Source organism: Trachurus japonicus, chromosome 23, assembly GCF_045865225.1.
Source record: "Trachurus japonicus isolate A0001 chromosome 23, Traja_1.0".
In the NCBI taxonomy this organism is placed as follows: domain Eukaryota; kingdom Metazoa; phylum Chordata; class Actinopteri; order Carangiformes; family Carangidae; genus Trachurus; species Trachurus japonicus.
In genome coordinates, this window is record NC_140929.1 from 3,959,731 (window position 1) to 3,972,677 (window position 12,947).

Sequence of the window (12,947 nt, forward strand, 5' to 3'; positions counted from 1 at the left end):
AAGAAAACCAATTTTGGACTGAAATAAAGTCAGATTGTAATGAATGCTGGATTTGCGAAATATCAGAGCTAGACAGTATATTACTGTGTCGTCTGCATATAAATGAATTTGGCAATGAGAACAAGTTTGTGGAAGATCATTGATAAAGATTGAGAATAGTAAAGGACCTAGGGATGAGCCTTGCGGCACGCCTTTATCAATGATCTTAAAATCAGACTGGCAACCTTGGAAAGAGACACATTGACTTCTATGATGAAGGAAAGAGTTGAAAAATAATAAAGAAACAGGAGAAAGACCAACAGAATACAATTTGTCCAAAAGAAGATAATGATCAACCATATCAAATGCTTTAGTAAGGTCAATAAATATAGCGCCTGTATGCATATTGTTATCAAATGCTGATGAGATATCACTGGTAACTTTTAGGAGTGCAGTGGTGGTCGAAAAATGTGGTCGAAAACCAGATTGATGAGGAGATAGTAAATTATGGTCATTAAGATATGAGGATAATTCATTAAAAATCAATTTTTCAAATATTTTTGTTATGGAATTGATAATTGAGATTGGCCTGTAATTATTGACATCTGTGGTGTCACCCCCTTTATGAATAGGGGTTACCCTGGCACATTTCCAGGATGAAGGAACTTTGCAAGTTGCTAAAGATAAATTAAATAGATCAGACAGAGGAAATGACAAAATGTGAGAGGCCAATTGGAAAAACTTAATCTCCAGACCATCTGGACCAGCACTGCATCCAGAGTTAAGATTATCAATAACACGTTGGACATCAGTTGGTGTGATTGTTCCAAAAGAGAAGGAACTACCACACCTATTCGGAGTTGGGAAAGATTCAGAGTAGGAGTGAGGGCCAGAACTACCAATGGTAGAAAAATGCTGGCTAAATTTCTCAAAACTAATCCTAAATTCAATGTCAGACCTCATGATTGTAATGTTCCTTATGTCAATAAAGTTGTTTTTTTTAAATGGAGCGACCACGGCTGCTGATTTCAGCCAAGGAGGAGCAGGTTGTTTTAATGGAAAGAGTATGAGCGATACAACAAAAGCGTGATCACAGCCTGAAGCAACACTGTTGATGCATATGATCATTAATAACAAGTCAAGAGAGGAGGCTGCTTCATTTCTGGCAGCTGAACATTGCTCTGCTTTTAAATATGAAGCTTTATCAATTTACAACAACTGTCATTTTTGAATTGTGTTTTATTGTTTTCATATATTTTATCACAATGATTGGATATAGGCTACAATGAGTTTTTTTTTTAGTGCTCTAGCCTACAAGCAAGATATTCCCTCAGCTGAGACACTCAGAGAGAAAGAATCCACCAGCGGATCAAATCAAACCTCTGACAGGAAGGTCACGCCTCCGTAGCAGGTAAAGCAAGTCCAAACACGTCACTACTTAATATGTGAGGACGGTTGAGGAAGGCGGAAAACTGGGAACTTGTCAGCAAGGTAATGAAACTTTCTTTGTCTAAAAAACAAACCAAAAACTAAGTTAATCAGTAGATATTAGCCTAATGAACTTTTACAATTTGTAAGTCTCAAAAGATGATTTTAACTCAGTGTTTGCAGTGTTTATAAAGAGTGTGTTACTTCGAGGATTCACTAAAGCAGAAAGTGAAACTGTTGAGATATGACTGTGGTATTGATAATCATTGGTGGAGTTTTGTGAATTTGGGTAATGGACCCTTATTTGATGTCAGGACATTCATATTACTTTGTGTTATTTGCAATCCAGATGGTCAGATAACAAAGTCTGATTGGAAATGTTTTCATGTTCACAGCAGGAAGTCATAATGTCGACCATTAGGGAGGAGCTCTTGAAAACTCTGGAGGAGTTAAAGGAAGAGCAGTTTGAGCGCTTCAAGTTGTTTGTGACAGATGATGGGGTCCGGGGACGCAGCCCAAGAATCCCAAGGTCTAAGGTGGTGAAGGCAGACAAGACGGGCATGGTGAACTTAATGCTACAACAATATGAGGGTCACGAAGCTCAAAGGATCACCTTGAAGGTTCTGGAGAAGATTGGCAGGAGTGATCTGGTGAAAAACTTCAAGTCAAGTCCAACAGGTTAGTTGATTGATAAAAATAACAACTTAGTCTCTATTGATATTAGGGTCCTCCTTCCAACAGCCTTATTGAAATTATAATGTTTATTAGGCTCCATTGTAATTGACCCTTTGTCAAGGCCCCGCCCCCCACGGTTACTGTTGCTAGGTTGGACAAACAATGGTCACGGAAGGGTTAACTCCCATTGGAAACCATTGAAAATTAGGAAGATTTAAATTGCTAGTAAGGGAAATTTGAATTAACTTACATATCAGAAAAATGGTGTCCGTGATAGAAGACAGACGTGGCTAAAGAGCGATTGAACGGGCATTACCCGACCTTTCCGAAAAATGGGGGAAAATCATTGTTTTGGTCACTCACTAGCTAGTAGCTAACGGCGCTAGCTAACGTTAGCTACAAGCTAATCTCCGCCGATCTCCCGTTTCTCCTCGTAAAACTTCACAAAGTTAAAAAGACATTAGTGGCGGTAATGTTACGTTTGCTAGATAACTTCGAAGGTATTAGATCTTCTCTGTCTATGAACACGACCAGAGAGTGGACTAGAGAATGAATGAGCTTAGCACTTAGCACAGTACAGCCAGGGAAAACGGGCTCACTTCTCATGAGGACTGCACACAACAACAACAAACAAAACTTTGCAGTTAACCCCTGACCTATGCCTACAGCTCCCCCTAGTGGCCCACCCCCAAACCCTATTATTAAGCTCAATTAAATACGTAACAGAAGCTTAAAGTAATATTATATGTTAGGCTAAGTATGTTTATTGATGTCTTGTGTTTAGGGAATGGGATAAAAATGACCCCAATACGTTCCAGATATTGTGAGTTGCTACTGCAGGAACCCCAGGCACATTTTAACCATATTGAAAAATTATAAAGTAGTTTTTGCCCAAAAGTTGCTGTCTACCTATCTTGTTTCATAGGGTTTCATTCCAGGGTTGTCCAACCTTAGAATGTTGCGCAACACGTGACATGGGGAGAAGCGCTCTGATTGGTGGAACAGCAGACCAATCAGAAGGCCAACAAAGGGTCAATTAGACCCAGAGCCACGACTAAATTGTCTGAGGACCCTGTGGAAATTTTGCTGTTTATTATTTCGCTGTGCGAGAGTCCTATTGTAATTGATTTGAAGGCTTATGTGCTCAAAAGCTCATAAAACTTGAACAGGTCAGATCTAGCGAAATATTCTGTATTTCAAAGACATTGGAATTGGGTGGGGCAAATTGGCTCAATAGCACCGCCGCCCCCCCCAATTATTTGTAAAATGGATCACTTCCAGTGTGTTTCACCTAAAAGCATGAAAATTGGTAGGCTCATATAACTCATCAAGACGCACAAAAAAGCCCCATGGTCCCATTCTCTAAACTCAACAGGAAGTCGGCCATTTTGGTTTGAATAGTTAATTTTTGGTCCATTTTCCACCATTGGTTGGTGTGAACTACTTCCTCTGACCTGTACTAATCCTACACAGTTGAACCCACCAGTTTCATTTCTGCTCTCAAACACACTCAACAAGTTGATGAAGCTACGTTATGACCCCTCACCCTGTGAAGTTTGGTGTAACGGCGGCACAGCAATCCGCTGCATCCCTACTGTGCATACACCTGTCTTTGTAATGCTTCTACTGCACAGATGTGCTTTTTGTACACATGTTTCTGTTTCTTTTTCCCAGGTCCTGGCCTAGGAGCGACTCCAAGTGTCCCGACTCCGACTCCAAGTGTCCCGGCTCCGACTCCGAGTGTCTCAGCAGTAGAGAAGCTGAAGTCTGCTCGGACTCAGTTCATCTCGAGGGTTTCTGAAGCGACTCTTCATCAGCTGCTGGATAAACTCCTGGACCGTGGGGTGGTAACTGAAGCTGAAATGGAGTCTGCTACTGTGATAGCAAAGAGAGCAGATAAAGCTCGGGAGGTGATCAACACTGTGTGGAAAAAAGGAGAAGTAGCTTCTTCAGCTATGATCAGAGCTCTGTGTGAGGTTGATCCCTGCCTGTCAGAAGAGCTGAACCTGATGTAGAAATGGTCAATCAGGTTTTTATGTCTGACACCAGGGGAAGATAAATGTATTTCACACCATTTTTCTCCCCTGATACCAATGCCGATACTTGTGCTGTGGGTATCGGCCAATAATGAGTGTGTCATTAAAAAAAAAAAAAAAAAATGTGTGTGTGTGTGTGTTTGTGTATAGTAGTAGCCTACTGTATATAGCCTAGTACTACTCCTGCATGGATGTGACATGGTTATTATCGTTGCAGGGCCTGGTTCAAGTTTGGTTTTTGAATATAAAAGATATACAGTAATTAAATCACAGACTCTAGTAGTTTTAAAAAAAAGCAAAAATGCAAATATTTTGAGATCATCTAACAGTTATTTTTACCATGCACAGAGGGTGAAGAACACAGGAAGAAACATCAAAACGGAAATTTTGAACAATGTCAGAGTTGAATATCCACTTGAGTGCATCAAACAGGTACTCTTCAAATACACATGATAATAATAATAATAATAATAATAGTAATAATATCGGTAATAGTAAATAAAAATAGATAAATAAATACGTCATTAAGTCAGTATATATATCTATGGACTGGAGCGACTGGATGCTGCGGGTCAAAAGGTCATTGAATGGATTTTTTTTAAAAAGAGAAGAAAATATTGTGTGTGTGTGTGTGTGTTTGTGTATAGTATACTACTATGCCTGCATGGACATGACATAATTATTATTGTTGCAAGGCCTGGTTCAAGTTTGATTATTGAAGATAAAAGATATAATTGAATTACAGACTCTAATTAAGACAAAAATGTGAATACTTCCAGATCATCTGCAACATGTACAGAGGTGGAGAACACAGGAGGAAACATCATTTTAAACAGAAATTTACTCAAACATCTTTAAAGCAAAAGTGTATTTCTGTGGCTCTTCACTGTTAGGACACTCTGGAGTTGAATAATGGATACCTATTCACCAAAAATATGTCCATTGTAATTTAATTCTGTTGAATTTGTAACCAATTTATTCATTCTCTCTTCTAAGTTATTTGCTGTACACACAAACACAGATTTCTCAAAACTATTCGAAGTTCAAGCAGGGCCGGCCGCTGGCATAAACACTCTATGCGGTTGTTTAGGGCCACAGCCGTTAGGTGGGGGGCCACATGATCAGAAAGGTACCGGGGTTCATCAAGTCATTTAAACATCCTGAGGTCTGCACGTGCAGCTATGAGCTTTATATGTAATGTGAAGTCAATATTCAGCTTCTTTTATCTCACATTTGAGACATTTGGTGAAAATAGAACGACAGAATGACAACATTTATGCTCAAAAAAACAATCTTACAAAATTTCATTTTAGACTTGTTTTCTACACTTATCTATTACTGTATTCATATCCTATTTCAAGCACCAAAAACAGTTCATTCTCATGACTGAAGGAGTGTTTTCACAAGGGATTTGACATTTTTCAAAAAGCAGACCTCAAATTTCCAGCATTTGGTCTAAATTATTCCTTTCTACAGTGTTCTAGGACAAACTGGCCTCAGTGTGCTTACAGCGGAGGTTCTAATATTTAGACATAAAACACTTGAGTATTGTTACATCTGCAAGTATCTTAAAAAGATACATTTAAGAAAATATGTAAAAGTTGAGAAAATGGCCTCAAACCTCAGAGGGCATAAACACGTCTGTATTCAGTTTTAACCAGTGATTTGGTGTTTGCACTTAGAGTGCAGGGCCACAAACAAAAACCTTGTTTAGAGGGCCACCAAAATCCTAGGGCCGGCCCTGAGTTCAAGGTGTTTTTATCTCTTTTTGTCAGACCTCATGATTGTAATGTTCCTTACCTTTCAATAAAGTTTTTTTTTTTTTTTTAATGGAGCGACCACGGCTGCTGATTTCAGCCAAGGAGGAGCAGCTTGTTTAGAGTATGAGCTATACAAAAAAAAAAAAAGCGTGATCACAGCCTGAAGCAACAAATATGATCATTAATAACAAGTCAAGAGAGGAGGCTGCTTGAACATTGCTCTGCTTTTAAATATGAAGCTTTATCAATTTAAACAAAACAAACTAGAGCAACAACAACTGTCATTTTTAAATTGTGTTTTATATTGATGACATATATTTTACTGATCGCAATGATAGGATGCCAGGGTGTGTTTTATCGACAGCGAGGCTGGGTTAGTGTATGAATATATTCTAGTACTGTGAGGTTTTTTTTATGCTCTTCAAGCAAATCTCATATTGTCTCTGTGCAATGACAACAAAGACCTTTTTAACAGTGAAAATAGCGGTAGACCTATTCAAGATTTGCCATATAACAGTCGAAACACTGAAATTAATTTATTCATGGCCACATCAAAGTGAAATGATTAACATTACTGATTATCCATCCTGTTATCTGTCCTGCTGCGAGCGATCAACTTCTTCCAGTGGCCTCCTGATGCTCGGCTCAACAGCTGAGCAGATGTAGTGGAGGTAGATATTCCCTCAGCTGAGACACTCAGAGAGAAAGAATCCACCAGCGGGTCAAATCTCTGGCAGGAAGGTCACGCCTCCGTGGGTAACGCATGTCCGAAGTCCAAACGCGTCACTTCACGTCTGAGGACGAAGAAGGCGGAAAACTGGGAACTTGTCAGCAAGGTAATGAAACTTTCTTTGTTTAAAAAAACGAACCAAAAACGGAGTTAATCAGTAGATATTTGCCTACTGAACTTTTAATTCGTAAGTCTCAAAAGATGATTTTAACTCAGTGTTTGCAGTGTTTATAAAGAGTGTGTTACTTCGAGGATTCACTAAAGCAGAAAGTGAAACTGTTGAGATATGACTGCGGTCACACCAGCCGTCTATGGTTTTCAGGTAGTCAAGCCAGCCGCTCCAACATATAGGCCTACAATAGAGCAAGCTTAGATCTACCATCCTGTGGTGGTTCTGAGCCAACAGGTCACATGACCTGGGAGTTATTGAGCTGTAATCCTCATATTTACAGTATAAAACACATTAGAAATTCATAAAAAATATTAAATGTGTTCAAACGCAATAAAAAGAGGTGAGTGTCATAGAGCAATCTTAGATCTACTGTCCTACACTGATTCTGAGCCAACAGGTCACATGACCTGGGAGTTATTGAGCTATAATGCTCATATTTATTATGACAGGTATTAAAAATTCATAAAATATATTAAATGTGTTTGAATGCAATAAAAAGTGGTGTGTGTCATAGAGCAATCTTAGATCTACCATCCTGTGGTGGTTCTGAGCCAAAGCTGTAATGCTCATATTTACATTATGACAGGTATTAAAAATTCATAAAAATTCTGATTCTGTTGGCTGGTGTGTGTCATAGAGCAACCACTTTTTATTGCATTCAAACACATTTAATATTTTTTTAAATTAATTTTTAATGTGTTTTATACTGTAAATATGAGCATTATAGCTCAATAACTCCCAGGTCATGTCACCTGTTGGCTCGGAATCAACACAGGATGGTAGATCTAAGCCTGCTCTATGACACACACCTCTTTTTATTGTGTTTGAACACATTTAATATTTTTTATGAATTTTTAACGTGTTTTATACTGTAAATACGAGCATTAGAGCTCAATAACTCCCAGGTCATGTGACCTGTTGGCTCGGAATCAACACATGATGGTAGGGCTAAGCTTGCTCTATGACACACACCACTTTTTATTGCATTCAAACACATTTAATATTTTTATGAATTTTTAATGTAGTTCTCATATTTTACAAAATAAAATCTTAATACATTTAATACTGACGTTTTTATTTTGAAAACCGGAAGTTCCCACACGCTCATGTAAGTTAGCGCTGGCTTTCCCACTTGCTTCTGTGCGTTTGCCATAAAGTCTGTAATAAGGGCGCACTTAAAATGTTGGAGCGGCTGGCTTGACTACCTGAAAACCATAGACGGCTGGCGTGACCGCAGTGAGATATGACTGTGGTATTGATAATCATTGGTGGAGTTTCGTGAACTTGGGTAATGGACCCTTTTATTTGCTGTCAGGACATTCCCATTACTTTGTGTTATTTGCAATCCAGCCGGTCAGATAACAAAGTCTGATTGGAAATGTTTTCATGTTCACAGCAGTGAGTCATAATAATGTCGACCATTAGGGAGGAGCTCTTGAAAACTCTGGAGGAGTTAAAGGAAGAGCAGTTAAACACCTTCAAGTTTTATGTGAAAGATGATGGTGTCCTGGGAGGCAGCCCAAGCATTGGGGAGGCAAAGCTGGAGAAGGCAAACAGGACGGGCATGGTGGAGTTAATGGTACAACAATACAAACATCACGAAGCTCAAATGATCACCTTGAAGGTTCTGGAGAAGATTGGCAGGAACGATCTGGTGGAGCGTCTGAAAAACTTCACGTCGAGTCTAACAGGTTAGTTGATTGATAAAAATAACAACTTAGTCTCTATTATTATTAGGGTCCTCCTTCCAACAGCCTTTATTATTTAGCGTTTATTAGGGCTCCATAGGCTATTGTAATTTGTCTGTAAAATGTCTTCTGCCCCAACAACAATCATATTTTTGAAGGCCTATGTGCTCAAAAACTCATAAAACTTAGCGCACAGGTCAGATCTAGTGAAATATTCCGTATTTCATAGTCATTGGAATTGGGTGGGGTTAAATTGGCTCAATAGCGCCCCCTCAAACATTTGGAAAATGGATCACTTAATGTGTTTCACGTAAAAGCATTAGGCTCATACAACTCATCCAGACGCACAAAAAAGCCCCATGGTCCCATTCTCTAAAACTCAACAGGAAGTCGGCCATTTTGGTTTGAATAGTTAATTTTTGGCCCGATTTCCACCATTGGTTGGTGTGAACTACTTCCTCTGACCTGTACTAGTCCTACACAGTTGAACCCATCAGTTTCATTTCTGCTCTCAAACATGCTTGTAGAACCCGATAATGTAATAACCCCAATAATGTAATAAAAAATTCCACCTGAGCGGATTGAAAATGTAATAAAACCTGATAATGTAATAACTTCCCAATAATGTAATAAAGTGCATTTCCCAATAATGTGATAGACTCTTAACCAATAATGTAATAAAGTATTACATTAACGGGAGGCTATTACATTATCAGGTTAGCCTTCATTTCAAGGGACCTGATAATGTAATAATACTCTAATAATGTAATACTTTAACAGGAGATCACCCATTACTTGGTTTCAAGTGGTGTGTTATATTTCTGTGTAAGCAACACAAGCTCCAGAGCGCCACCAACAGGTCAAAGTTGGACATGCATGAATGGTTAACTTTGACTCGTTCATCCGTTTTTCACAAACGATGTATCACTGGAGCCCTCGGGCCAAGCCGAGGTAAACGCATCCTTAATGTCTTTTTCCGCCATATTGGATTTCCGCCATCTTTGATTTGATCAAAAACTTTTAAAAGGTCTCTCTTGTCACAAATGTTGTCTAATCTTCTTGAAACGCGCCCAGATGATATTCAGACCATGACATACTAAATGCATTCAGCATCTTCTTCAAATTCAAAGGCGCTTAGCCGTGACAGCCAATCAAACTTGACATTGAGGTCGCCAAACGGGAAGTAAGCCCATTTCTCAGCAACCCTTTAACATATCTCAACCAAAATTGGTATAGACTCATGGCATCATCCTGGGGACACCCAAAACATCTGGTGACCTTTGACCTCTAGGGGGACACATATTCTGTCCAATCTTAATGAAACTTGGCGTATGATCTTCAGACCAAGCTGAACAAATGTGTCAAACAGATTCCTCTCGAATGTAAAAACAGCTTGCCTGTGACGGCCAACCAAATACGACAGCATGGCTGCAAAACGTGGTCCATAGATTCATGACATCATCCTGGGGATACCACAGAAAAGTGTGACCTTTGACCTTGGGGGGCGCTGTGTTTAAACTGCTTTCCTACTGTGCATAGTTACACTTGTCTTTGTAATGTTGCTACCGCATATATTTGCTTTTTGAACACAAATATGTTTCTATGTTTCTTTCTCCCAGGTCCTGGTCTAGGAGCGACTCCAAGTGTCCTGGCTCCGACTCCGACTCCAAGTGACTCAGCTCCGACTCCGAGTGTCTCGACTCCAACTCCGACTCCGAGTGTCTCGACTCCAACTCCGACTCCGAGTGACTCGACTCCGACTCCGAGTGTCTCGACTCCAACTCCGACTCCGAGTGACTCGACTCCGACTCCGAGTGACTCGACTCCGACTTCGAGTGTCTTAGCTCCGACTCCGAGTGTCTCAGCTCCAACTCCGACTCCGACTCCGACTCCGACTCCGAGTGACTCGACTCTGACTCCGAGTGACTCGACTCCGACTCCGACTCCGACTCCGAGTGACTCGACTCCGACTCCGACTCCGACTCCGAGTGACTCGACTCCGACTCCGAGTGTCCCAGTAGAAAAGAGGCTGGTGCAGGTTGTCCGTCCGCTGCTGGATGAACTCCTGGACCGTGAGTTGGTGAAACTGAAGGGGAAATGGGGTCTGCTGCCGCGATAGCAAACAGAGAAGAGAAAGCTCGAGAGGTGATCAACACGGTGCAAAAAAAAGGACAAGCAGCTTCCTCAGCTCTGATCAAAGCTCTGTGTGAGGTGGATCGCTGCCTGTCAAGAAAGCTGAACCTGAGGTTTTTATGTCTGACACCAGGGGAAGATAAATGCATTTCATACCATTTTTTCCCTCCCGATACCAATGCCGATACTTGTGCTGTGGGTATCGGACAATAATGAGTGTGTCTTTAAAAAAGAAAATGTGTGTGTGTTTTTGTGTATAGTATATAGCCTAGTACTACTCCTGCGTGGATGTGACATGATTATTATAGTTGCAAGGCCTGGTTCATGTTTGGTTATTGAATATAAAAGATATAATTAAATCACAGACTCTAGTAGTTTTTATCTTTTTTTTTTTTATCATCTGCAACAGTTATTTTTGGGTGAAGAACACAGGAGGAAACATCATTTTAAACGGAAATTTTGCGCAATGTCAGAGTTGAATATCCACTTGAGTGCATCAAATATGTCAGAATTACTCCGTTACTGTCCACCACTGTCTAGCACTCTAGTCTGGGTGTAAACATTTAGATACACTGGTGTAAAGACGGTGGGCAAAACACATGTTACTTGAGTAAGAGTAAAGAAGTACTTGCTTTTAAAGATAGGCTACTTAAGTATCCAAAAGTACATGCTTTTAAATTTACTTTAAGTAAGAGTCAGAGTAACATTTTAAATTTCTTATTTTTCACATCATGAATTACTATATTTTTTTCTAAATGAATGTAAGGAGCTTTTAGCTCTTGTTTCTGAGAATTAACTCTTTGAAAGCAGCTGCACTGATGTGCTGCTTTTAGGGGTTAGGGTTTCCTTCTTTGACAAACACAGCTTGTGTCCAATAGGATTTTAGAGAGCAGACCTGAAAGTAACGAGTACTTTTCAGCCTTCCTAGAAATTAACTCGAGTAAAAGTAAAAATATTTGTCTTGGAAATGTATTCAAGTAAGAGTAATAAGTACCAAAGAAATCTAATACTCAAGTACAGTAGGCTACAAATCCTCTATGTACTTAAGTACAGTAGCTACTCAAGTAAATTGACTCCGTTAGCCTACTGTCCACCACTGTCTAGCACTCTAGTCTGGGTGTAAACAAAGATACGCTGGTGTAAAGACGGTGGGCAAAACACTCTACTGGGTTATGGGAGAATAGTTAGATCTGGATATGACCGGTAGAGGGCAGCATGACGCTGGATAGCGTAGCCTACAGCCTGCCGGAAGAAGAGGAAGAAGAAAGACTGTGGGCGGAGTTTTCCTGGATTTCCGGGTTTCGAATAGAGTGCACTCTAGTTTCGATTTGAAGAAGAGCGGGACCTCGGCGTCGGCGACACATACCCGTTAATATAATACATGGCTTACAGTCTATGATCCATGCACACACCGCACCGGAGTCACACACCAAATAAACAAAGAGCCAAGTGAGGAATCGAACCGAAACTACTTAGCAAGGTAATGAAACTTTCTTCGGGTCCGTGTACGTTTCGTTAGTTTGATTTTTCCTTTAAACCGAACTGTCAGAAAACGAAAGTAAGTTGGTAATTTGGTTTTCCGTTTCAAACCAAAAACCAAAAAAACACAATTCAGGCTGGTTTTTGTTTTTTAGTTTTTTTAGTTTTTAAAACGAAATAACGAGGAAACCAAAATCAAATTACGGTCAGAATTTGATTGTCTTTTCGTTTTTGATCTTAAACAACTCATTAACGCCGACGACAGACCGAAAATGTCTGAACTTCAAAATAAAAGCCCAGTGAATTGCGTTATAGCCACAGACTGTAGATGAATGGCCTATAAAATCTTTTTTTTCTTTGTAAATATTGTGTTTTGAGAACATGGATACATTTTCACAGCTGTGTTTATTTTTACACATGAGTGACAAGCTGATCGTTAATTAGCCTAGTTCATCTTCCTCATGTACTGTTCTCCTCGCTGCGCTGGCTCTCTGTCTCCGCTGCTGCAGCGCTTCGCTTTTCTTCCATTCAGTCAGATCACTTTCACAACGTGTTCTGCGGCCCGTCTCCGGTCCCAACTGGGCTCCGGAGGCTGTCCCTCTCTGAGAGGGTGAGGTCAGCTTCACTCCCGCATTAACGCCGATGACAGCCTGGAAGGGCATATTTGGCAGGTGGCAGCGGCCCCTTTATGGTTCTTACTCTTTTCAGTCACATGAGATCCAGTCCCAGACCTCGGCTACAGTCCGGGATTTCATCAGGCTCCCTTCCCGGCACAGGGCACTCTAATTGGCAGCATAGATGAGGGGAATCGCCGTGCGTAATGGTCGCGCGTGATGACAGCTCCTCGCCGGTGGAACACAATAAACT

General features: G+C 40.3%; 1 protein-coding gene and 1 long non-coding RNA gene across 2 annotated transcripts in view; both read left to right on the forward strand.

Moving 5' to 3' along the window:
• LOC146962356 (apoptosis-associated speck-like protein containing a CARD) overlaps positions 1–4,138 on the forward strand; it is a 34,120-nt gene extending 29,982 nt beyond the window's left edge. The window contains exon 3 of the mRNA XM_085769566.1: positions 3,757–4,138. Coding sequence (XP_085625692.1) covers positions 3,757–4,097 — 341 coding nt within the window. The 3' untranslated portion in view covers positions 4,098–4,138. The remainder of the gene's footprint in view (positions 1–3,756) is intronic.
• A 2,526-nt stretch (positions 4,139–6,664) lies between these two features.
• On the forward strand, positions 6,665–10,178 carry LOC146962358 (uncharacterized). The gene is made up of 3 exons (XR_015035121.1): positions 6,665–6,714; positions 8,177–8,471; positions 10,100–10,178. It is a non-coding gene; the product is annotated as an uncharacterized LOC146962358 (long non-coding RNA).
• The last annotated feature ends 2,769 nt before the right edge of the window (positions 10,179–12,947 follow it).